General features: G+C 44.6%; 2 protein-coding genes and 1 non-coding gene across 4 annotated transcripts in view; 2 read left to right on the top strand and 1 right to left on the bottom strand.

Annotated features, from left to right (window-relative positions):
• The window catches only part of LOC1275257 (Krueppel-like factor luna), a 136,820-nt gene that overhangs the window by 82,022 nt on the left and 28,632 nt on the right, over positions 1-26,166 (top strand). Inside the window, exon 4 of the mRNA XM_314495.4 lies at positions 6,932-6,992. Coding sequence (XP_314495.4) covers positions 6,932-6,992 — 61 coding nt within the window. The remainder of the gene's footprint in view (positions 1-6,931; positions 6,993-26,166) is intronic.
• Positions 7,568-13,843, bottom strand: LOC1275260 (uncharacterized). Of its 2 annotated transcripts, XM_314498.3 has the most exons (10): positions 13,674-13,843; positions 13,520-13,600; positions 13,244-13,448; positions 13,031-13,174; positions 12,884-12,969; positions 12,649-12,806; positions 12,128-12,585; positions 11,812-12,068; positions 10,728-11,750; positions 7,568-10,639 (listed from the first exon to the last, which is right to left on the bottom strand). In XM_314498.3, exons 1-10 carry the CDS (start codon positions 13,729-13,731, stop codon positions 10,326-10,328), a joined length of 2,784 nt encoding a protein of 927 aa, XP_314498.3. In that variant the 5' UTR covers positions 13,732-13,843; the 3' UTR covers positions 7,568-10,325. The 2 variants fall into 2 exon arrangements, with proteins under 2 accessions (XP_314498.3, XP_061512289.1); XM_061656305.1 differs by lacking the exon at positions 13,674-13,843 and having other exon boundaries at positions 13,510-13,606.
• Trnan-guu (transfer RNA asparagine (anticodon GUU)) lies at positions 20,540-20,613 on the top strand. The gene has a single exon. It is a non-coding gene; the product is annotated as a tRNA-Asn (tRNA).

Raw genomic sequence — 26,166 nt, 5'->3', positions numbered from 1 at the left:
CAATCGCCGAATGTCAAGTGATTTGTTTGACATTCTATATCTATCTCCCGGGGATAAGAAAAGTAAACCTCGGTCACCAAAGCGACAACTTGTTGCGCCCGGACAAGCCGATGGAAGGCCGCGCTCGCTGTTAAGGGCTGCTCAACACCTCGGCACGGGGGGACACCCGCGAGAGAGCAGTAGGGTACGGCTTATCTGACCCGGGAGCCGTTCTAATCTAGAGGGCTGTATCGTGCAAACACGGCCGGACAGGGAGGTACGAGAGGGAGAGGTTGTAATTAAAATCAATCGATTACCGGTATTGTAGTTTGGTGCCCTTCTTGGCCCCCTTCTTGGTAGCTATAGCCAACGGAGGTGGATCGGCAAGGTGAGCTCCCACCGGGCTACGCTATTAATTATCATAAACTATCGCACGACAGATACACAAAAACGACCCCGTCGGGCATTGGACAGGCTGGCATACGTGGTTTTATTTCTTCCAACCGGTACGGCTTGCGTTACCGGTACGCTTATTAACTCGTTGCAGAACATTGTGGTGCCTTCGCCTGGTTCATTCGGTTCTTCCTACCTATCCCGCGGAATCTTTGCACTTTGCCTGCAGGCTAGCAAATTTGATTCTGGATCATGTCCCTTGGAACAGGAGCAGGTGACTTCTATTATAAAGTCGCTCGACCCTTACTCGACATACAGATAGCCCGGCGGTCTACCTTGTCTGGGCGCCTGCTGGACCGCAGCGGCGGAACTCTAAGTCTGCATAACCCCGTCCCCTACTAATACCACTACTACTACTTCACCATCCACTTATACTTCCCCTTAATCTCCAGCAGTCGGTGAGGTCGGCCAAGCCAGCACACCATAAAGAACAAGATTAATGGTCCGCTGAATGGTCGCGGAGATTTATAGCAGCGACAAGTGAAACCAGCTGTCAAACACATACAGCGATCGCAATCGCCACACGCTGTACAGTTCCTGATCTTGATCGGTTCTTCGCCTTCACCTCGCCCATGGTAGCTGGTGGGCTAATTCCGACGTCTACATTCGGGAGGAGAGTCACACACCGTACGGTAGGCGCGCTCTCCACGGCGAGCTCACGGTTACCGGCTTCTGGACACACAGTACCGCTTTAGTGCACGCTGGGTTCCCCGAGGTACTCGTACCATTTCCAAAACGTATTCCGCATGACGCAAGTGTGTTTGCGAGAGCTTACTTACACCGACGTACACAGAATCCGACGCTTTCAGCAGATTAGCAGTAAGCGATACCGGGCATCGCTTAGATCGCTCGTTGAGGCTTTCGAGCTCTGCGGTGGCAGAATTAGTGCCAACTCCCAAGGTTAGGCTACGGCACCCTTCGGAATTAGATCAGTCTCGGTTTCGAAAGATCTTGAGCGGTAGAACGGTGTTCATGGCTGCAGCATTGCAATAGGGAAACAATGAACTTCTTTCAATCCTGAACCCAATCCCGTTCGATCTAATCTCGACTGGTGGCTCAGTTAGGTGTAAATCATCAACAATGAATCAAACAACAGGCACTTCTTTATTGACACCAGGGGGTATTTTTTGGAAATGACGTTAACCATATCCGCATACATGAGTAACGATACACTAATATTATACAATAAATGTGCTACCAGAAGTAGAATAATCATTTATTGTAGAATAGTAATTAATTGTTTCTATTCATTATTACCGATCAACCTGCACAACAAAGTGTTACTTTTTTTCTGCTCTGTTGCTATTTCCTGACAACACTTCTCCAAACCGCTCTAATTAGAATTCACGTTTGACACAAACGCTTACCTAAACGTGGATTGGCTCACTCTACACCCGTACAAGACTTTACCCGTTCTAAACGTTAACGACTGGGAAAGACCGAATATATGCTGGTGGTACGATCTACAGACGCTAACTCAGAACCATATGAACCTGTCAGTCAGTCATGGGCCCTCGCCTTCAATGTCGTGGCCTTCCCGCTAACTATGCTGATTGTATGTGTGTGTGTGTCTGTGCGCAAGCCCGCATCTGACACCGTTTGGGAGGGGGATTCTCGGCTAGATATAATTGGTGCTCGGGCTAGTGTGCTTTACTCACCCCGGAAAGGATATCACACCGGGACCGTACGAAGCAGCAAGGGGGTGCATTATCGTTTATGACAGGCAGGTCGGCATCACCTGACACCGCACCAGTCCCACCGCCAATTTCCCCCAATTCTACCTGGTGGCGTTTCCGCGAGGGTAAAAGTATGTTGCGCGCACCGTGATTAACCGTTTGCCGCGTATGATGGATTAGGTCGCTTTAAAAAAAGATATATGCACGAAGAAGAGAAGAACAGAGAGATAAAGAGAGAGAGAGAGTACTGTAGAGGTAGTAAAATCAACTTTTCTCCTCATACTGTACATTGTGAATGCAACCATCACCATCAAACTACTCGAACGTTCCTCGTCGACATCGACTGCGTTGGGTTGGGTGACGGGGCATAATTTACGGCAATGACAGAGGTGCCTCATTAGGTGCAGGCTCCATTTCGATTCTTTTACTTTGCCTACCCGTTGCCCGTTGGGTAGATCGGTGTAAATGTGCATGGAAATGACCGCCCAGGTTGGCCCGTTACCAGCAGTGCCGTGATCACTTGAATGGACGCTCGCGCTATGCGGCGGCTTTGCACTTAGCTACACCAAGCATGCAGTTTGTAGACAATCAGCTCCTTGAACACGCTGTTTAAGTAGCCGCGTAATTTACGGACAAACAATTTAGCAGCAAACAATGTTCCCTTGGACAGCGCGACGAGCGACTGGGGCGCTTCCTGCTACGGTTCTACATGATCTTAATTCGACGTGCCAACGGCGATGAATGAAGAACGTTGGCATAACAAGTAAAGTGTAGTTTAGATGAATTTTGCAATATGCTGAGATGGGAAATAAATTATAAGCTCAAATCACTTTTTTTAACAATCTCTTATACAAAGCGTTACTGTTGATATATGACTTGCCCGTTATTTTATCGGTGAAAAGTTCTTTGTTTTAATCATGTGTCGGCTGATTTTGAGATCAAAAATGATCATAATTATCATATGATATTTCAATACAGTCAATAACGAATATACGAAGAAGAAATGTTATATCACAATACCGAGAAAACAATCATACAAGCACATTTTTCGATCAATTCTACCCATCTTGAGCAACAAAAAAAAAGATCTAGTTTCATTTCATTTGTGTTAAGCGTCCCACTTATCGCCCCAATTGTGTCATCATGTTATCAAGAGAAGATAAAATACAACTCTAATCTCACCAACCAAAACCCGCGATGGCAACCATTCAGGCATATCCATTTGCTGTCTCTTGTCTAGCCCCTGTCGAAAACGGCGCCAAACCTAACGCACATGCCCCATGGCACATTCTTCTTATGTATATCATTTTGTCCACCAAAAACAAATGCCAGCCAATTTTATCACAACCGCTGCGCCTTGGCCATTCAGTGGCGTTTTTTCCCACCTTGAATCGGTGTCTCCTATGGACGGATTCAAAGCACTCCTCGCAAAAGAGCTGGCGGTTTTGTGCGAGCTTCAGCGCAGACCGTTTCCTTTTTCGGGTAAAGATGTATGCATATCTTTGTGCAGATATCGAACACCGGTTCACATCACAATGGATTTGAAAAGAAACCACCCCTGCCAAAGCACAATATGAAACCAAATCCTACCGCCAAGAAAGGTGCGCTCCCTTTATATCTCAGACTCCTGGCTGGGTGGTCCACGGCGGCCACTCGCGCACACTTTTGCACACGTGAGCTTCATCTTCGGCGTAAACCTGGCGGCCGTACAAACTGTAGTAAAAGTCACGGCTAATGATGAATCGTACCGGACCATCTAGCGCACTTGAGTGGGGGATTCAAATGTTTTCTTTATGGCACGAAGTTTGCAGACTGTTTTGTAGAAAACAGTCTCTCTTTTTTTTTTTTCTTTCTCTCTCTACGTTTACAGTTCCTCGGTAGCGCATCTGCCCGAGGGGACTAATCGTAAGCTTCCTACACTTAGGGACACTGTCTTATGTTGCACGGCGACACAAGCAATTAACATACTTCATCCGGGAGAGTGGACAGTTACTCGCGAAGTTCGTAAAAGTGATATTCATTTGTTACAGAAAGAGTAGCTAAAGTTGTACAACAATTTAATACTAACACATTTGTTCAGTTGAGTCTATGACGATATATTCGCTGTTAGAAAATAAAGCTTTTTATTATTTCATAACATATTCTCCAAGTATTATTGTGACGATTTCCTTTCAAAATGATATTGTTCACATTCTCTCGACAAACCAAATTTTCCCACAGTAACAAAAACACAACAAACCTGATCGATACCGAACAACAGGATGCGCAACCGATTTCCAAATGCCCTTCGACCTTTTCTGCCGATACGCTTGTACCATGCCCACAATCACTAATGAATCGCGCATCGCGATTCTCCATCCAAATGTTGTGCCTTTCTAAAAGAAAAGAAAACTCCAGACTCCACTAGCAACACGGACAAAATAGTAGAATGGGCTCATCAAACCAAACTCATGTTCCCTTCATTATCTCACAAATGGGCAAATACATACCAACACATACACACACACTCACACACGCACACAATCGATGCAACTTCCCAGCGGGCCAACGCCTCAGCCGAGTGCGATTGCACATGCATCCTAAAATTCACCTCTACCCCTACCGAACCAATTCCTCCTCCGAACAAATGCAATCAGCTGTACATTCGATCACGCCCGTCGTTGCATTCAGCGATTGCAATCGAAAGGTGCATCGGTGCAAACTGCATGCCGATAGTACGACTAAGGCGGGAGTCATGGCAGACAAGCAAGAGGAAGGATGCACGGCTCCTAAACAAACAGTACTACCCGGGCACACGCGGGGTTCGACTTTCCACCGCGCGCGATGCTCGGGTTTTGGAGCGTCGCAAAAGGTGCGCTTCAGCGTGGATGGCAAAAAGAGAGCCACAGAGACACAGCCGCAAACGAGCGCGCAGCGGAAAGAGAAGCATGAAGCGTGAAAAAGATCGATCGTGGAAGAAGCATCCACCGTGAAGCGCATGATCGCATGATTCCGGGCGCCCGCGTCTTCGGGGTGGAGATGCTGGGCATGAGCTCATAAATGAGCCGGTAAATAATTCTCCCACGCTCGTTCAACACGATATTTCAATTCCCCTCCCAGCACATGACCCCTCCCCCCCCCCCTGGTCCCATTGCGCCGTGCTACACCCAGGCAGCCCAAAACGGATCGCACCCTCGCACGAATCGATCTTCGAGCCGCGCCATCCTTTTTCGCCATCCGTTATTATTATTATTATTAGTAGACACTGCGGCTGTGTTCTTTTTTCTTTATGTAATAGATGCTAAAATGCGATTTAAGTTCAAACTCAACGGTAGTATGCAACGGTGGTGGTAATGGTGGCGGTGGAGGAGGGGGGTGATCTTCTCTCCGACGAGCGACGTCATTCAAAAGATTGGGAGCACTACAACACAAAAACGCCCGAACCCAACCCGGATCCGGGGAGCGTAACGGGGAGGGACTTTTTGAAAGGGCACAAGGCTGGCTTGCAAGTTCACCATTCTCTACACCCCGGGCAGACTGGGTGATCGGTGGTGGGCTAGACCTAGATCAAACCCTTTTCCTAGCGATCGGTAATGGTGGTGGTGCTGCGGATGGAGGTGACGAACGAGCGCCATGGAACAGTGCTGCGAGGAGTTGCACAAGATTCGTTTTCTACACACAAACACATTTTGGAAGATGTTCTCCACACGGATGCCGTGACGGAGTCGCATGCTTGCGCACCGTCTAAAAAGGGAAGGTGGAATCGAAGGCGGAAGCATGATCATGGGACCATTTATTGTACGGCGTCATTCTCTGCTGGCCTAAAATAAGAGCATTTGAGAGGATCGTGGCATCATACAACGCCCTACACGGTGAGCTCGAAATGCCGTCCAAAGTGTGGGGCGGAGAATCATTTCTGCCAGATCACTGGGGCGTGGTGGGGTGTGGACTAAAAAGTAGCTCATAAGAGCCCATCCCTGTGTGTTGTCGTCTTGAGAAAAGGTTACTTTTGCTACTTGCACATTACCCAATGTGGAAGCTTTCTGGGCGTCCTCACGCGATGATGGGGCAGGTCCGGATCCTGCGTCTGACCTGGCCCCGACTCACTTAGCGCCGCCTCAGTTCGTGTGAACCAGAATGTAAAGAACTCGAAAAAGAAAAACAAATCCCCCCGATGTGACGAACTTGAGCCCCCGTTGGTCTCAGCTAAACCCTTCTACCCCGCGCTGTACAGAGAGAGGATGAACTGAACGAACTGTACAAACGGTTACGTCCCGGGAGCCGCGATGTATCCAGTTTTCCTCCTTCCCTAGATCAGTGTTCACTTCACTCCGCCAATCCATGGGACCTGTAACGATGGTCCACACATATATGTGTGTTTAGCTAAGCCTCCCGCTTACCGTCAGACCATCGATCGATTCTGAGGTCCGTTTCGTGGGCCCCCAGACAGCACGAACAGTCTGAAAACGGCGAGATTTTTGTGGAACGCGAGATAGGGTCGCGATGGAAAAGTGCTCGATAATTGGGTTGTTCCCACGCACCGTTACGAACCGTTGCGAACGGTTGAGGTGAACTTCAAGTCAACGTTGCGTCTGGAATATGAGACGAAGGAATCTGTAAGCAGCGCAAGAGCAGTGTCTGAGAACTTGTCAACTGGGTGTGTCAATATGCATCTAGAAAATGCAATGATTGATTTGCGGGGAAGACAATTGCACAAATTCGTATTAAAAACATCATGTTAATTCACACGCCTATTCCGTGGATGCAAATTCACGCGACCCTGTTCAGTACAATTAATGCAATGCAAACGTTGTCTAAACTACCACTTTTTCTCCCCCCAACAGGCAGAGGGCCCACCAGTCCAGCTAGAGCCCGTCGATCTCAGCGTTCGCTCCCCGCCAAAAGGTAAGTCTGCACGCACGATTCACATTCGCCTGGTCACGTTTTTGTCTGTTTGTCTCTTTCCCTACGACTCTTAAGAGTCATGCACAATTTTTCTAAACTTTTTTTTCCAACAATTAAGTTGTCGATTATGAAAGCGTCAATTGTACCAACTAAATCTTTAAATTTATTCACATATAATGTTTATGTTTGAAGAAAACATGGAATCCTCTTTACAAACAATAAAAAAGCTCATTAAATTCATAGAAGCCTTTTAAATCTTCCCTTGCATTGCTCATCGATTCTTGGAATATGATTATTTACAATTCAAAAGTTACAGATTGTTAGTTATTGTGTTAAATCCATACTAATAAGGCTAATAAGGCTAATCAATTGGAAAAGCGCCAATTTATCTTTTTTTATTCTATTTATTACGAATACACGGCCAGATCAACAAATATTTATATGTTTATTTCCTTGCTAAATAATGGTTTGAATAGAAATCTGTATAACTACACTGCTTTCTAAAACGTATTTTAAATACAATGTTTATGTAAAACAGATAGATATAATAAAAAAGCGCAATGTGATGGATTGCAAAAAGAATGGGCCAACTGCTCGGCAGTGCCCGAGTGATATGGAAGCGTTCTGAACAATGTAATTTTAATCCGAAGCTAAGCTAACTTGTATAATTACAATTTCAACTAATTTCGTATGGCGGTAGAATCTCGTGTCACAGATGACATCAATCGTGCGTACGGCCCGTCGCCGTGCAGCGAGAGATCACCGATGACACAGAAGAAAGACTACCATTAGAGTTGTGACGCATGCCACTGGACAGATCTGCAAACTAAACTGTTTTTGGCGATCAATGTTCAGTTATCGTGCCATCACATACGAAGACACACACCTCCGAGAAACCTCTGCATGCTGTTTGCTATTATATACCACGCTAACTTCAACCGAGTTCTAGCGATGTATAAAAATAGTCTTCCATCTCATTCACGCACACATCAAACACCGATGCTGAGAGTGCGCATGCTCTCATGCTACGCACTTTTCCCTTCGTCGCTTTTGTGTTCTATTTTTAGCATCCCTTCCAAACGGTCTGCGGCAGAACCTTATAACAGTCGACTGCGTTAGAGAGGGGATGCAAAAGGCCGCACGTTTAAAGAAGGAAAGAGAATGAGAGAGCAACAGCTATGGTGTATTTTCTTTCGCTCTGTCTGTAACAATGTGCTTTCTGGTTAAAAACGTCCTACAAAAGATGCTGTTAAATTGGTGATTTTGCGAATTTTTCAGTTGAATTAGGAACGAACAATGTTAACAGCTCTATATAGTCAGACAGAGTAATAAGAGACTCTAAAGCCGTTGTTCAGCCTTATTTTGCCGTTTAGGAATTCGAATCTTAATATTAACCCGTTCAGCTGTTTGACCGAGTGCGACTCGGGCTGTGTTTTTGTTCTCCGTTTCGATTGAATCGTCGCGTGATGGGAGGGGAAGGGAGTTAAAACAATGATAATGACACATTTTGCACATCATCTTTTGTGTAAAGCAACGGTTTGCAGAATGGGCCAACATTATTTTCTTTTCGTAACTTTCTGCCATTACTTCGTAATGGGTTTGTGCATTTTTTTAAAATCGTGGGACTGTCAAATGGTTAAAGCACCTTCGATTTAAATTCAGAGGAACAGGATAGCTTTTATTTTTCTTCGGAGGAATGCTTTTATATATTTCATTATTCATTCCATTATTGCATTCGGATTAATGTTGCAGTGCAATACAATCAAACCTTCATATTTTTCATACGTTAGTTATGTTGTTATTTTATTCATAAAAACAATAGCCAAGCCGTATTTCCTCTGTAAGACAAACATTTGGTAATAAAAAAGATATGAATAATACTTACCAAAACTACCATGCATAATTTTTGCTACAGTTTCAACAGCATATTCAACAGCACTAACAATACTGTCTTCTAGATATTTCATAGTGTCTTCTAGATATTTTCTATCTTGGCATGCTGCTATTCCTTAAAGAGATGAAGACTCAATCCTAAGCACACTCGCACCTGTTTATCAGGCAAAGGGTTCCAGGTTCATTGTGAAAAATTGACACTTTAAACGGCCAACCAGTACTTTGCATTTTCAATTCAATTCAAACAAGATGCTTAATTTAGCACCTCTACCACTTTTCCTCTGCAATAGTCAAACCTTTCACTTATGATGGTCAAAATAGATAACAGCCCTTGATGAAAATGCAATGTGTCCCCACAAGGGATACTAGCCTGTTGCAAGGCGAAAAAAAGTTATGCTCAACTCGTGTGTACCCAACGCGCGAGCTCATACCACTCGATTTTATCAACGATAAGCCATCTCTGTGGACTCCCATAAACACTACTTCTTCGCTTCCAGCTGGACTCCAGTGTCTTTGTCCTTCAGCCGACTCAAGCGACAAACAGCGAGTGGCCTATAGCAGCTGTTGTGACATGGGCCCAAAAGACGATGAGATGCGCCACCAATCTAGCGCACGCGCTCGATGATTGGCCACTGTGCGATGCGTTTTTTGTCGTTTTAGCGAGTTTTAAGTTCGTTTTCCTTTTTTTACACAAAATGCGTCAAACGTCGAGCGCAAGATCCTCCTCGACGAACGCTTATCATGGTGCCGCGATCACAAACGGCGCGCGTTCCATACGCTGGGCAACGTAGTTGAGGGCTGGTAGCGGCAGGTTGCGGCTACCTGAACGAGCAAAGGCTGGAGAAATTCTCCGACTAACCGGGGGGGATCCACAAGCGATACTTAATGCGCGCTTAAGGCGAATAATTGATGCGCGAGATGCTGTCAACGATACGGGACAGCACACACAAACACACGATACGCATCGTCTTCCTCGCCTCATTGGCGATGCGCCACTGCACCTCCATAGACCATTCGTGAAAGGTACACCCCGCTGGTCATCTGACCAGGAGTTGTGGTGCATTGCTTGCTAGGAAGAGAGGAAGGGATAGGGACAGAGAGGAAAGGGGAGTGTTTTTCTCGCTTTCCTCATCGCTCGTATGTGAATTGAGACAAGCATCTAATCATCGAATCGAACCGGCCGACGATGGAGTGCTGATTTGGTCGTTAAACCGAGAACGTCGTCCTTCCTGAATGTGGTTAGAGGCGTTGAAAGCTACATCACCGTTTGCTTGATCTTTGCAGATACCAGGTCGGTTCCCGACGAGAGTGATTCACAAATGCCCGGTGGAAGGGGCGAGCGATATTCGGACGGGGGAGGAGATTCTTATGCATGATGTTGAAATAGTACATCGGAAGTTTGAGTACTTCGATTTATTGTTTATAAACTTGATCATTTCACTATTTACCATTCGCTATTATCCAATCATAGTAGGATGAAATTCGTGTTCCAATCTGTACATTTTCCACATTACAACCACCATGGCTAAAAAGACCTACCAAATACACGACGTCCATCACATCCTCTTCCTCAGTGCGAGGCTCCCACACAATCACATCGCCAGTTCTAAGGCACTTATTTCTTGGATTGTACACTCCTTCCGGTTGAGCTTTCAGTAGACACATCTGCCCAGAAACGAGCGGCACTGTCAAACGCTGCTGACACTCGCTCTGATAAATAGGCGATACTTTCAAGAAAAATGTTGCATCTCGATCTATATCGGAAGGTAGCATAGTATTACAATGTTATATTTAATTTAATTGCTTTACATAACTACAGCGAATACTTCGCTAATTACTTACCATCGCTTATAGCAAACTGTCGCGTAGGTAGATGTGTGTTATTCCGATATAAACATCCTGGGAAATGATATTCATTAATTTCTATCGGCGCTGCAAGAATTAGCAGTCCTATGTTGTTGGCACCAGTTTGCGAGTCGTAGTCGTCATGGACACGAACCCGACGAATAGTTTGGATAATGTAGTTCGATGAGTCAGCGGCTTGCACTGATCCAATTCGTGCCACTACCGGTTTGTATGAGTACGTTTCCAAACAACGGGCACTCGTCACTATTAGACTGGAGGTGATTAGATATCCAAAACACTCAAACGCTATCCCTCCATTGTTCTGAGGCCAACCGACTTCGGCTACATGGGGTAGATTGCTGTACAGGGACTCGTTTTGACTAAATCCCGAATAGCGTTGACGACGTAAAGAATGATAACGATTTTCACAGCTGTCGAGCTCGGTGCGAATTAGATCACCGCCAGAATTTCTCGCAATATCACCCCAAGGACAGCAAACGACCGTACCGTCCGTACAAAGTGTTACTCGTTCACCTTTACGCAAGCGTTCCTTAGTGCTAAGGCACATTGCATACGGTACGCAAATACCCATTGCACCATCCCCATTGCTGCATTCATCACTTCGTTTCAGATCCGGATTGATTATAATCACTGATTCTGAAGCTTTCTGCCCACCAGAGTTACTTTTGTCGAGAATAACGGATCGCAACCAGGCGGCGTGCGGGGCTAGTTGTACAGCGATTGTCGGTATTCCATGGCCACAAGTCTGTCCTGCAACGGTCAACGCGTATACGTACTTAAAGAAGGCACCAGCACGATTTATGTAACGCAGTACTGGTGCTCCAGGAACATCCTCGCATACACCCGGTACTATCCATTGATCGCTGCGGAAACATAGGTGCTCGTTTTTTGTCAAACCATCCAATGAACGATTGCCACCCACCAGCTGCCCCAACTCGGTTGAGCAGTTCGCCCAGGGATAGTGATCCATGGCAGGTTGTATGAAGGCATTGGTGAGGTCTGGTAAGAAATTTGCGATTTGATCGAATAAAAGAAATTACTGAAATATAACTATAATTACCGTCCTCTACGAAGATGGATTCTTGAAAGTTGTTTAAAGTGCTCATTCCAGCCCCAGTCAAGTCAACTCTACTGTCCGGTAGGATCCTGTGCGTCCACACACATGCTGGAACTACATCTTGACGAGATTGCAATTTGACCACTGCAATATTGTTTTTCTGAGAGCTTTTAACATAATGAGGATGCACAGTAATAGATTTAATAGGGTATGACGTATTTCTAAACCGCGAAACCTGAACTACATCTGTTGGTTGAACTCTGAAATAGAGTAAGAGGTGATATTTGTGCCTTTTAAAATATTGTTCGTTTAATCTTACCCTTCCGGTGTAGTAGCGATGACACATTCTGCCAGTGTTAGAACCGTTTGCTGATCAACGAACGTACCGGCACAATTTATTTGAGGCACGTTTTTAGCATCCGATGGCCATTTAAACTGCACTATATACTGCAAGTCTCTGTCACGGACAAATTCCACCTGTATACTATTTACTGGGATATCTCCGTTCCGTTCCAACACCAGTTCATCTGCTCGTGGCCGTAATCCGCGGAAACGATTGGCGCAAACTACCGGAAAGAAATCTTCCGGAGTTACAGATACATTTCGCTCTAGCAACACCTGCATCAGCCAGTCACGATGGGATCCGATCTTCGTATATCCTCGTCGACGATTACAAGAGCCAGAAGTAAAGCTGGAAGTCACTAGTCCAATCAAAAAGGGGCTGGTTTGAAAATTATGCAGCAGCCGGGCTTGTAAAGGATTGCCTTCTGGTATATCCTGTAAAACAAGATGAAATGGTCAACAACAGTTTTATCCAAATGTACATCGTAGTTTTCGTACCTGGCAGTTGTCTGCATTTTGTTTTAATGTTTCCATGCAAAGCTGTGACTCTGGAAGTCCCTGATTGCGTGTCATTGGTGCAAAGCAGTCTTCACTTTTCACATTCACTGTGGTCATCTCCTCGGTTACGAATTCAGGTGTTTGTTGCCTTCTACTTGCTATAATAGTAAATACAAGATATTATCTGAAGGTTTTTTTCTGAAGCTGAAGTTTTTTTTCTGGTTTTTTCACTCACCAGCTGTACGTCCAATAGAGTCAAGCTTCTGAAAAGGTACCCCGTCAAACAGCCAAAGGCATGTTGGTACAGCTGTTTCGTTGATTCTGGTTAATAGTAATTGTATCATGAAAGTACCCTTTCTCACAGTAATACACTTTATCTTACATGATTTTCCTGTCCAACTGAAGCAGAGCGATATCATTTTGACCATTGCTAGGCAAAAAGTCAGGATGTCGTATAACTTCCTTGATATTTATCACCTGCACGTATTTGGTTCCTCCTAGTCGAACGACACTTGGTATTCCGTTCCTAAAATTGTAAGCAAAAATTACACGATTTTGTCATACGCAGAAAACAAAATTACAAGCAAAACACAACCCTTCGTCTGTAGTGCATTGAGCTGAAGTAATCACAACGCTGTCCCATATCAGTGCACCCATGCATGTCCAATCGATCGTGCCTCCGTTCCGTCTCCTTCCAATGGTAGCAATATGGCTGTAATCACGAGGCTCTTCATAGGCCCGAAGCGGTTCGGGGATATCTAATTCATCTTTTCCATATCGCATGTAACGTAGATGGCAATCTGCAATCATTCATCTTTTGTAAGTTCTGACGATACAATTCAATTTTTGAATGCATCCTACCACGACATACCATCAAACTCTTCCCTTTCAGTGGTTAAAAAAGGATCTTCTTCACTTAAACCAATGTCGATTGGGAACAGGTTGTGGAAAGCTATCAGAAGATGGAAAAATACAACAAAACCATATTTAATACGATTTGCTCTGATATAACGTACTGCTCTTACCATCAATGCCGTTGCAAAGAAGCGATAACACCGCAAACAATACCGACCGAGACACCATCCTCCTAGCACTGCTGAATTGCAACTAGTAGCTTACTCTAGGCTTATTACAGCTCAGATAGGCCATCACATGCAACCTCACAAATACTTTCAAACTATCAACTATCAACCATTACTCTCCTTCTTTCCGACAATGTAAACAAATATAAGCCTCAATCTGGTTAGAAAATCCCAGCTCGAGCAAGATCTCCAAGGTCGCATGTAACTGGTTTTGTTTACAGTTCAGTGAATACCGTATGCTGCATTTAATCATCGTCGATGTGCATTGTAATCGTACGATTGTGCATTTAGCAAGGCACTGTGTGAATGTTTCCATTTTTGCATATCGATGGTGTTTCGAGTCACGATGAAATTAACGTGTTTAATAATTGGTAGGGAATAGTCTGTAGCATCCGTTAGCACACATACTGCCACCTAAACACAACGTGATCTTAATGGTCATTTTATTGTTTGTAGTAGTAGGTGAAATTGTGGAAAAACCGTTGCTTATTTTCATCATTGCTGTTTTGTACCGATAATATTTTGTTCATTTAGTTGGTAGAACAAGTTACTTTACTTTCAAGCCAACATATATTTGTCGTACAAATGTCATATGAATACTTAATCGTATTGCTTCTAAGATCACATACTAATTATTTCCTAGGATTTAGCAATTTATTAAACATCACCTTTTTATTAAGGACCATAATCTGAGTCAAGTAATCGAAATGAGATACAACTCGTTCATGTACACTCTTGTCGATGGTCAATTCCAGATCTCCTTTAAATGAACCGAAGTACGACGCCTGAACCAGTCACTGGTTGCCGCTAATAGGTTGATCGCCGTGTAGCGTTTAATTTCCGTTTTTTCCCTCATTTCATTTCGTTCCGGATTTTTCATTCCAACTTCATTCCATACCCCCCGCCCCATTATAAAATGCTCGTACGATGGGTTCATCGAGCTAATCTAATCCACACGCAACGAAACAAGCTAAGGTTTGCTATGGCTGCGCCTCACATTGCAGCCCCTGGAGGAAAATGCATTACAGTCGCGACAGGCATATGTGGAAGGAAAGGAAGCAACCGTCCCCTCACCAGCTCAAGCTCGCACATGCTCTCATGCGTGCGGCGCGTCAGTGCGTGCCGGCGTACATTTAGCGCAAGTGCCATTATTCGATGGTAGCGGTAAATTGAAATGACAAGTAGGCCGCGACCACGACATCTCTCCATTTCATCCTCCGTGGATGGAATCCTTGCTACTGGCGGGTGCAGCACATTCTCCCTTTACCGCTGGAAGATCAGGCTGATCTGTCCGCACCTAAGATCAATCATTGGTTGCGCCGCGAACAGCAGCCGCGCAGAGTCGAAGGCACGTCGCAGACGCCACTGTGTCGGTGTCCCTCGGCGGACTAGAGCGGACTTGATTCGGTGACCTGGCAGGTGAAAGGAAAAGGCGACTTTGCTTTGATCGCGAAGGTATGCGAATGAATGCGACAATTTGTCGCAACATTATGATATGAACCAAACGGGCACCACCACCGACGACGACGACGACGACGACGGTCGCGTTGGTTTGACAAAAACAACATCTAAAACGGTGCTACTTCCCTTGGGCAATTCTTGGTCACTCTACAAGTCGGGTATGATTGGATCGGACGGACGACACTTTGACAATTCGCCAATGTTGCTGCTCAGATTCACACTGCAAACATGAACAGAAACACAAAACGATCTAATGTCGTCCATTCCATCTGGTTCGGATGAAAGTTCACTCTGTGCCAGTGTACCAGGTAATTGATCTCCATTCGAAACACGTTACACAGTAAATGTGATTTGTTTTTTTTTACAAACAAATACAACAACTTCTCCACGAAGAGAGTACAACAAGATGTTTCTGGCGTACTTACAGCAATTCTAGCCGATGTAAAAGCAATAATAAAAATTCGTTCTTTAGTTAGTATGACAATGTTCCATGTACGATCGTTTACTGGATGAAATGATGCTGGTTGATCGCTACCGCCCTGGTAGGAAAGGAAAGACAGCACAAAGTACTGTCTCACATCGTTCTCAAAATCGATTGCTTCCTGTCCCTGTAGCTGCCCCGATTGATACGCACTTGATTGACGATTCATGACATGTCGCTTCCTACTAGGAGTTCTTTTGCAAGAATTGCTCCCAAGATGGAATGAAAGATAAAACAGAGCGCACACATTTCACATCTTCGTAGCAACTTTATTTGACAGCCTGCGTCCGGTCCGGATCGAATCGTACTAGGGCGGCAAAGAAACATGCATTGAATCGTAATTTCATTAGACAACGCAGATAGCTGCAATATTGATGTCCAAGTGAAGATTCATGTCACGGGAAAATTGTTCCCGTCGCCGTCTTTTTTATTGGCGCTTGTTTACAGTTTTCATACCACGCTGGTGCACCAACGTTTCTGCCCTTATTACGGTTTTAATTTTCTTCACTGAGCCTTCAAATCATTGTATGCTTTTTGTGCAACATTTAAACAACCCTCTATCTATTCCATTAATTACAATCCAGCAAGGTTTACCAAGGCTGCAAAAACTCTTCTGCTCTGTTCAACATATCGCAGGCAGGATTTTGCTGAGTAACTAATTAAGTTTTCATGCACATTAAACTTCGATTAGATTAGGCTCGGTGAGCTGATGAGTCGCTTTGGTCAAAGTGAAGGTGTGTATACTATGTATCTTTTGCTCATATCGTCCACAACCTTGGGTTGGTCGTGCACCGACACTCTCCAAATGTATGAATACTGGTTATAACTAGATGCTGCCGTGTTGCGTATGGGTTGGGAGCGTGAAAAAACAAGTCTAACTTGATCTGCTGATTATGATTAATATATCGGGCAGCGATAACATATAGCACCAGGTTTAGCAGGCTCTGATCTTGATTTTTTAAAGGTATTCGCGTGCAAGACAGGGAAACATAGATGATACATAGAGATAAATTACATGCAAATAGTCTGGATTGGATACTGGAACGTATCGTTTGATATGGTACGATCATTACAATTATCTACAAAGGATCATATTTTGAACTTCCCAATGAACGACCTCCTCTGTAGAAGTTGATGAAGTAACACAATTCAACCTAAAAAAAATATCTTTAAAACACCTGTTCAAATCACTCCCTGCCCTCATATATAGCCTTAAAACCATGCCTAATGCATCGTAATCCCACTCACTAAATGACAGAGACAACCAATGAAAGGTATGAAGTGACAGCAAAACATAACGAGCGGCGACGTAAGTTCATTTTCAAATTAACAAATCACCACCGGCTCCACAGCCTCACTGTTTCCGAGAACTGCAGTACGCTTCCACACTTCCCGGTAACTGATTGAACCAATTAAGGTACGCGAATAGGCAAAAGATCTTGCGAAACCCGAACGAGCATTCGAGCGCACACAGATGATTGACTCAAAAACTAAATGCTTCATATCAAGCACCCAGTAGTGTAGTGAACCCCGTGCGCACGTCAAGTGAGAAAGTTGAATTTGAAGACGTCAGCTGTGAGTGAGAAAATGCCATTGCATAGCTTCGCCTTCATTTTGCTGTGCGTGCCTGTCTCTGTGTGTCCACGCGTTGCATACGGTTAGCGTAGCATCGAAACGGTAGCAACTGCAAGTAGATTAGTACACCCTACAGAAGAGATTCATCATCGTGTATGTGTTCCAACGCGGCTGGACAATTCCCGCCAATATGTTGTTAAGTCACACGCTAATTGGTATTTGATGTCCAATCCGGTTGAAGCTGCCGTCGCGCCGCAACACAGCACCCCAAGCAACTTTGCTTGTGTTCCCCGAAAACAAGTACCTAACACCCTAATCGCAAAAAAGCTCACTAGTTAACACCTTACGTTCCTCGTACGGCCTGTGCTGATCCCCTGTAGTAGTGGTCAGGTTAGTACTCCACGGATAGACGCTTTCCACTTCTTCCCTTCTTCGTTTTCGTGACAAACATAACTAATTAAAGTCATCCCTCGTTATCGTGCGCGACAAATCGACGCTCGGCGAGAAGGTGTAGTAGACCGGTGGTAAGATTGCAATGGCGACGCCTGTCCGTTTGCCGTCTCGGACACTGACACGTCACACAGATTCCGGAGGGCGATTACTTGATTCCTCGAACTTCAGCTACTCTCGTTGGCCACTTTGGCTTCGCGAGCCATCCGAGGCATTTTCCTTCACCACACCGGCCGATGACACACACAGACAAACACACGAAGCCATGAGGCGATGGAGTCATTTGTCGCATAAATTAATTTTTGCACCCATTACCTCCTCCTACCGCTCTACACTTGTCGTTAACAATCTCACCCGCCTCACGCCGTGCATCTCCTTGGTCAGCACCAAGCGCTGCTGAGGCGCGAAAGCATTTTTCCAACCGTTGCAAGCAAACATGCACTTTGGAGTGAAAAATAAACATTAAAACCGGACCGTCTTCTGCCAGCATCACACTTGGAACGTTCGTGAAGGAGTGAAACACTTTTAACACGTTTTGCGCGCGCGGTTCGAGAAGGAAAAAGGTGGAAAAAGTATTTCTGCAAGTGTGAGAAAATTAATAACTGCTTAAAGATATTTGTACCGTCGGGCGAGCAGGACTGTGTGTTGGATCGTGTTGTTTTGTGCTGCTCTGGTGGCGTGTTTTTATTTGTCCACTTCCGCTCTTGCGTTTGTTAAGAGCACTTGTTTCGTTTGCCTTTGTTAGTAGTGGGTCCGTACCAATGATATGTACAGGGTTTTGTTATTTCCATTATCCTGACAATGATGGATAAGACCGACAATGGAATAATTATATATCTTTTTATCTGAAATAATCTTCTATGGAAACAACTAAGGTTTTTTTTGAAATATATTTTGCAACATAAATGCTGTTTTTTAAAGCAACGAAATAATAATTACCGAGGAATGACGATCGTATATGCTATGTAAAACGTTAACTTCTTAGGTGCGATCAATTTTGTCAAGTTAGTTTATTAGTTATTAATTAGTTTTTTAAAGTTTATCAATGATTCAATGATGAAAATCAAGGTTTAAGCCACAAAAAGATACTAGAAATGTATTTTCAGATAATTGAAACACCCATATTCATAATAGAGCTCTTTATAACAATTAACGGACAAACATTTCCAATGGTGATAAAATGTGACTGACATTACTTGAAAGACAAATGTTAAAAAATATATCTTGCAAGAACAACACATGTGTATATTACACTAATATGTTAACTTTATTATGCAACTAATTGTAATAATGCTAAGCCGAGTATTGCATGTCAGCAGTTGCGTTAAAGATTTCATGTGTCACAGTATCTCGTATATTAACATTTCAATCATGACTTACAGTCCCATTTTAGCAATCTTAGATGATTACCAAATTCAAACGTACCTCATCAACCCAATCAGCACCTTAACAAGGTGTTCATTACAATGTAAGCGCGATCTCATTCACGAGTTACTATCAGACTTATCAATTTTAATTAGTTTCGTTGCGTTTCGATCACAGTCAAAGACAGTTCGCACTTCCCCAAGAAAGGGTGCCTTAATTCGTCACCTAAAACCAGACGAGAGAAACGCAGATTCCTTATTCATGATATCTTTCACCACCTTCCCCTTGCACCGCATCAACTACGTCCTTTTGCACTTGAGACGATTGCTGGAGCGTTTTCTCCGTATCAGGTGCGTTTGCGATGCGAAATTTATCTTGTTTTCCATTCCTCCCCCTCGATTGCTCGTAGTGTCCTGAGTGTGCCTGAAGGTGGTGCCGACTCCTCAAGCGCACTACCCCACACGAGCGGAAGAAATGGCACTTGATGTTTATATGACAAACGACCGATGAAGGCAATCGGACCGCAGAGGAAACACACACAACGCCACGAACGACGCTTAACGATCCGCCGACAAAACTAGAAAGTACACGCGCTGCATGCATTCCGGTAGACGGAGATGGTTCGAGGGTGAGGCAGTTTTGCAGCAATTATGCACCTCGGTTAAATAATGCTGCTGCTGCTGGTGGTGGCAGGCCCCCGATACCTGACGTTTGATGGACTGCTGTGCGACTGCCGAGATGTCTGAGTTAATCTTTCTTTTCTATCGGGAATTGGAACGGCAGGCGCAACGTGGCCTAGGTTGCGCGTCGTGGCCAGTTTGTGAGCGTCTATATGCACCTGCTCTATACTCGCTTGGAGTCCTCACCCGAGGGGAGCAGCCCCGTCTTGCAGCTGATTAGGCTTGGGTTTCAGCCAAGCCGAAACGCAGCCTACAAACAATCCATACTGCTTGATTTAGCCACCGCCGCCAATGCCCGTTCCACTCACACACACACACACATCCTTTGAATGTAGCGGCTCGGTTGGGCTATATATGTAGGTCCGTCATTCCGCATGAAGCATCGTCACGACATCGACGCGCCTTCGCTGACTGATCAGACTGACGGATTGCTGAAATGTTTTGCGTACCTACGTACGACGACTGCAACCGGAAATCAAGAATGGATGACGGACAAGATTGCGGACGGGGTCGAAACATAGCTGTAATTGACTCATTTGTGAGAAACAGTAAAGGTATAAGCACTAGCTTGACTAATTTTTGCCGCTGCCCAAAATCTGTATCAACGGATTGGCGATGGAAATCGTCGTTAAATTGCTCCGTTCACGGGATATAAAATTGGTACGTATGCCTTTGCACAATAGAATGAACAAATGTTGAAATGGTTCATAAATGTGCGAGATAACCACACGCGGATCAGAACATGCATCTAACGATCTAACGTTTTAATTTGCTAACGGGCGGCCATCTTACAGCACGCCTTCGTGGCGCAATCGGTTAGCGCGTTCGGCTGTTAACCGAAAGGTTGGTGGTTCGAGTCCACCCGGGGGCGCGGGGTAACACTTTTTTCTCGCAAATTTCTTCAAATCACAAACCAACTGCAGGCGTTATTCGGGAAATCAATAAATAACACGTATTAAATGAGTTAGTACACTACAAAGATAAAACTTCTACTGCGAGTGTAAATTGCTAGCAGTGACTTGTTGGAATGACAAAAACATTGATATGCGAATATTATGAGAAAACCTTTACTTACTAGTGAGCATTTTAATTTTAATGCAAAAAAGTACATTTTTTATTTATTAATTCATAGTTAACGCAATGCCCAATTTAACACAAAACACCAACAAATTTGACTTCAGAGCATTAGGACAATGTCTATCTCGTTGCGACACTCTCTTTAAAATTCAATCAGTAATCAAACATTGAAATAAGATTTCATATTTTCATCCAATCACTTTGCAATCTAATTTAGATGAATTCAGGTGTGTTTATCCAGCTGACGGCCAACCGAACCTATTGCCAACGCAAACCCTTTCTAACAAGGCCTTAGTTACCGTAGGAGGCGCACGTAATCGGTTTTAGCACGGTGACTGTCCCTATGGGTCTGCCCAAATCCCCAACGTTTGCTAATGATTGCATCGTGCAACATTGTAGCGCAAACTTTGACAAAGATAATCACACATACACACACTTTACGTCGCTGTATAGTTGCAAAACGTAGCAAAATGGAAGCAAAAAAACATCCCTTTTGGTTACAAAGATCGCAGCAAGCGAGGGTGGTCTCATACAAGTGTCTTGTTTTGCTACTTTAGGATCCAAAGCTCTCCGTTTGCTGGGTCCTGCCAATGGAGACACATTCTCACCCCGCATGTCTCAGATGTGACACACATGCACATACCCGCTGACGCGCGATGGAAGCGAGCAAAAACACAAACAGATCAGAACAAATCCTCCATCGTTCCACGACGACAGCGTTCACCCGTTAGAAAGGGGGTTACCAACCGTTTTGCAATTGATTGATTTGATTTGATTGAATTTCGTTTATAACTCAATCACGAATTCGTTATGTTGTAGCCTTCCTTCCCTTTTATGTGCCGGGGTTTGCTTTGTTTTGCGTTGTGGCGAAGGTGAACTGCCGAAGTTTACATCCATGTCGCTACCGTTTTGTGATGTGAAGGTGTTTATCTTAGCTCTGCACTCGAAGAGTAAAACTTTGTGAGACGATTTGCCTTATGAAGTTGGAATTGGTTGTATTTGCCATTCGAATTCATGACGAAATTGGTTACACTGGTCATGTAACGTCACTATGAAAAGATGTCACTGGAAGTAATAAATAAAAAAATAACCTAATCATCTAACTTTCGTTTTATCATGCCATGTCCAGGATAAAGATCATTAACATTACAGTGAAACTTCTAGTTGTGCAAATTTCGCTCCCGTAGAGAGGAACATTGCGTGGCTGTAAATGCCATCCACAATTAACGCAACCGGGCATTCCAGAACGCTCACACTCATTATGTAAACAATCCCAGGTTAACGAAGATGACCTCTTCATGACCAGCATCAAAATCAAAATAACCATCCAAGATACATGTACTCATTCCTATCCATTTCCCAACATTCGTACCAACTGCCCCACTAATGGAGCCAAAAAATCCGAGATCAACTGCACGGCCAGGCAGCGTGCAGCCGATTGGGACACCATCAACCTACCCCCGAATCGTTCGAGACTTAGTTCAACCTGCCAGCCTTGGATCGTTGTTGCTGCACATGTTAGTCGATGCATTTTTACCTCCCATGCTGGTCGGGCTCGCAAGGAAGCAGAAACAGGAAAGAAAAACAATGTTCCTCTTATGTTCGGCACCACCACCAAACACCAAACGCGAGTGACGATTTTCCTTTGAGTATTTTTACCTTTTTAACCCCCCCCCCCCTTACCTCCTTCTTTTCTTTGCTTTTGTTTAACTGGTCGCTCGTTTTTGTTCCATTCTGCATTTTTGTTCCCCCGTCTAGAAATCCAAACCCTGCCGAACCGCAGGGGACATTGTCTTGTCGACTGCTCCCTCTGCCCTCTACTCCCAACCAAACCTGCCTTCGGTGCAGCCGGTACGAGTGTCACTAGCTCTTCGGCATGCCCAAGGATGGCAGACATTGGCTTTAATGGTTGAACCGCCGTTTAGGTCATGTACTGTGTGTAATGCAACGCTCACGACACAACGACCCCGGCCGCACGCGGACGCTGTGAGGGAATCGAAGCGCGTCAGGCGTCTTCCACCAAAGACGCGATCGATGGGAAAGTTTAGTGGATGCTCGATCGAGTGCACATTAGACGTGGAACTGAGCCACGACAGCAGCAACAGCAGCAGCAGCATCAGCAGCCACGGCAGCAGGAACAGCAGCATTTGAATGTGATCACGAACATGCGCTCCAACATAATAATGTGCAACACTGCATGCTCCGCTCGTCCTCAATTCTACCTACCTGCTCCGTCTGTTTGCTTCCCATCAGTACTAAAAATGCCGCAAAAAAAAGTAAAACGAAAAATGATACCTCAACCGAGGGACTTTTCGCGCCCTGGCCAGGGTTTGTGACTAGGCAGAAGGAAAATTAATTCGGAGAGGCACATTAAAAATGATTAACAAACCTAAGAGCCCTTCAATTTTTTGGGACAATTCGTGCATCTTGTGGTGGCACGCATAACCAATGCTTTTTACTGTTTGACGAAAGGGTGCTGAAAAATTCGAAATGATTTCCAACTAGCTCCCGTTCTTGTTCACCCCATTCCCAAATGTTCGCCAACCCACGATCAGTTTGGCGTGGATGGATGAATGTATGGATGGATGGGCATCGTCACAATGCACTGGCTTGGTGACGAAACAATGTTTGATTTTGTTTCCCCTACCCATGCTCGTAGTCTCCATACTGCAGAATGGTGTGCAGCATTTGTGACCTAATTGTGTGTGCTAAGGTGGTGGTTGACAGCTTGTGCTTTTTTTATTTGTTTGAAACTTTTGAAAAATCACCCAACCATTCTGTAGGTGGCAATTGTGGCAAACGAGCAACGGTACGCAATACAAAAGCTCAAGGGAGTAGTGGAAAGCTGGAGAAGATCGCAAAGTTCTCGATCGGAACATAATTGACAAAAAGGAGAATCATTCCAATATATCGTGATTGATCTAAACACCACCGATCTACGATGATCGGACCGCGTAATGAGCAAAGCAATGTCAAATTTATTTTCGTTGTTAGGTGATGAAATGAAATGTGTAAAGATCTACGGGATGTTTCTTTTCTGAAGTCTCTATAGTAGTCTGGTCCGTCCTATCCTGGAATATGCATGTATAGTTTGGTGTCTATCTCAAGCAGTGTGGATCTCCAAACTGGAACGCGTCCAACTATATTTTATGTGTATAATTAATATTTTTGCGCTCTTTTGGGTACACTACTGCTACACTTCCGAGTTATCTGGAACGTTTACAGGTACTAAAGGCAACATTCATTCGTAATCCTATTGTTGCCACCTTCCGACGTACGCACTATGCCCGCAATGGTCCTTTGGTACGTTGTTTGCGTCGTTTTAATGTATGTTATGACTCGTTTGACTTTATCCTCTCTGTTTCCTCTTTCCGAACTGCTTCTACTCTGTTCCTTTTCAAATCCTACCAGTACTTTTTCCTAAACCTTTGATTCCTTTCCAATGAGTTATATTGTATAATTTCCGCACCAACCCGCAGTTTAGTGAAGTTATTTTAGTTTTGTTAGGTTTAAGTTTAATCAATATTGTATAACCAGTGTTGGCAAACAATTGAAATGAAATGGAGTAACATGAAATGAAATGTTCACGATAAATAACTTTCAGACAGTCTTGCTTAAATCTACGTATGAATTTACAAACCACTGGGCTCATCTCTAAGCTCTGGGATAAAGCTCTGGTAGACTTACTATTGCTAGATTTCTGCAGGCAGATAAGATCCATCCAATTTAAAGCAGCATAGTAGCATAAGTTGATACAATAAACAATTGGTCCAATGTTGAGCTAATGGCAAAATTAAATAAATAACTTTCTTAGTAATAAATAAAAGCAATATTCATCCACCATCTCGTCGATTAGCCCATAAAGGTGAAAAATGTTCCACCACCAAACTATCTACGGACTAAATCTAGCGGAAGCGCATAGCGCAGTAACTTGCGGCTATTTCTATTCCCCCAGCCAGAAGGACCCCCCAGAAATATGCACACAGACACGTGTGCAATGCAACCCTGCGCCACAAGAACAACGCGCAACGATAATTAATTACAGTGTGCCTGGTGCCCGCAAACCACTGTTAACAAGCTTCCATATATCTTCTGGTCATCTCGTCCATCGGAGGAGTTTGCGGCAAACAATTCGTTCTCAATTGCACGCTTGTTCACTTGCGCTGAGGGCAAGCAAATTCGTTGCACATGGTCAACCGTCAAACCGTGTGTGGTAGTGAGTTTGCGCTCCTAAATCTCGACAACCGATTGTGATCGACGCTTGTAGTGTGGTGTGTGTGTGTCCCCTCTTGGAGAATGGTATGACGTGCTCGGTACAAAAATCTGATGATCTTCGATGAAGTGTTGCCACAAGGCCGGTTTGGGGTGGAACGCAGTGTGGGAACGGAGGGAACTGTTTTGCACAATCTCAGGTGTTCAGGTCGGAGGGAGAGTGCTCAGGTGGCCGCGGAACTATTCCTCCTCGGGATTCCTTCTGGTACTAACCTAATAGCTAAAAAAAAGCTAGTTTATTAGGAACGTTCCATGTTCTGTCATTCCTCTACAACCCACGTATCCACACAGCAGTTTAGCAGAAGCCCAAGAACAGCACTGTGCCCTTCTTCGCCCATGTCGGCGAAATCTCTGCAGGTGAAAAATAATAGAGGCGAATAAAATTTAAATTACATTTATGACCATGCTGCTGCCGCTGCTGCTGCCGCTGCTGCTCATAGAATAATCTTTCTTATTGGTTACCACCCGTGGCGGTTACGGCGAGTACGCGCGTCCTTCCACCCCCGGTAGTCGTAAGGCACTTTTGCATTTTGCACCCTTGACACCCCTCCCCCCGCTTTGCCCTAGGTGTGATGCCTTCCAATGAAAAGTACCATTTAGCATCGGGGCAGTAACACTTGGGGGCCCTCTCGCCACCTCATCGTGTACATACACACACTTCATGAGTACACCTTGAGATGGTCTTGTCGTAGACAGAAGTGCAAACTCGAAGACACACACTTCTCCGTGTAGCCTGCCACCAAGGCCACGGTACACAGTCCGGCGGGGTTTTGAACTAGATTTAGAGACAGCCCCGTCTTTCGGTGGCGGCTTTCCAATTCGACCGTTTCAAACCGTCTTCGAATCGGTTGCTCCTGGTGAGAGGAACTCATTTGAAGCTGAACACATTAAGTGACAATTCTGTAGCAAACGACCCGTCCCATGCCCGGGCCTGTTTCAATCTCAGAAGACTACGCTCCAAAAAAAAAAATAGTACCACTGACAAACGCTCTTGAGATTACTTTTGTCAGCTTCAATTCCACCACCTGGCTGGCGCTTGGTGTCGCGCGTCCTTCTCCTCGAGCCACCCACAGCC

Source organism: Anopheles gambiae, chromosome 3 (assembly GCF_943734735.2).
Source record: "Anopheles gambiae chromosome 3, idAnoGambNW_F1_1, whole genome shotgun sequence".
Taxonomy (NCBI): domain Eukaryota; kingdom Metazoa; phylum Arthropoda; class Insecta; order Diptera; family Culicidae; genus Anopheles; species Anopheles gambiae.
The sequence above is the reverse complement of the archived record's forward strand: the minus strand, read 5'-3'. Positions and strand labels throughout refer to the sequence as shown.

Excerpts from the sequence above, each read along its gene's own strand:
- LOC1275260 (XM_314498.3), bottom strand. The coding sequence starts at position 13,731 with ATGGTGTCTCGGTCGGTATTGTTTGCGGTGTTATCGCTTCTTTGCAAC. Across the intron at positions 12,586-12,648 it reads AAAATGCAGACAACTGCCAG|GATATACCAGAAGGCAATCC; the intron begins GTACGAAAACTA and ends CTTGTTTTACAG. Across the intron at positions 12,069-12,127 it reads ATCGCTACTACACCGGAAGG|AGTTCAACCAACAGATGTAG; the intron begins GTAAGATTAAAC and ends ACTCTATTTCAG.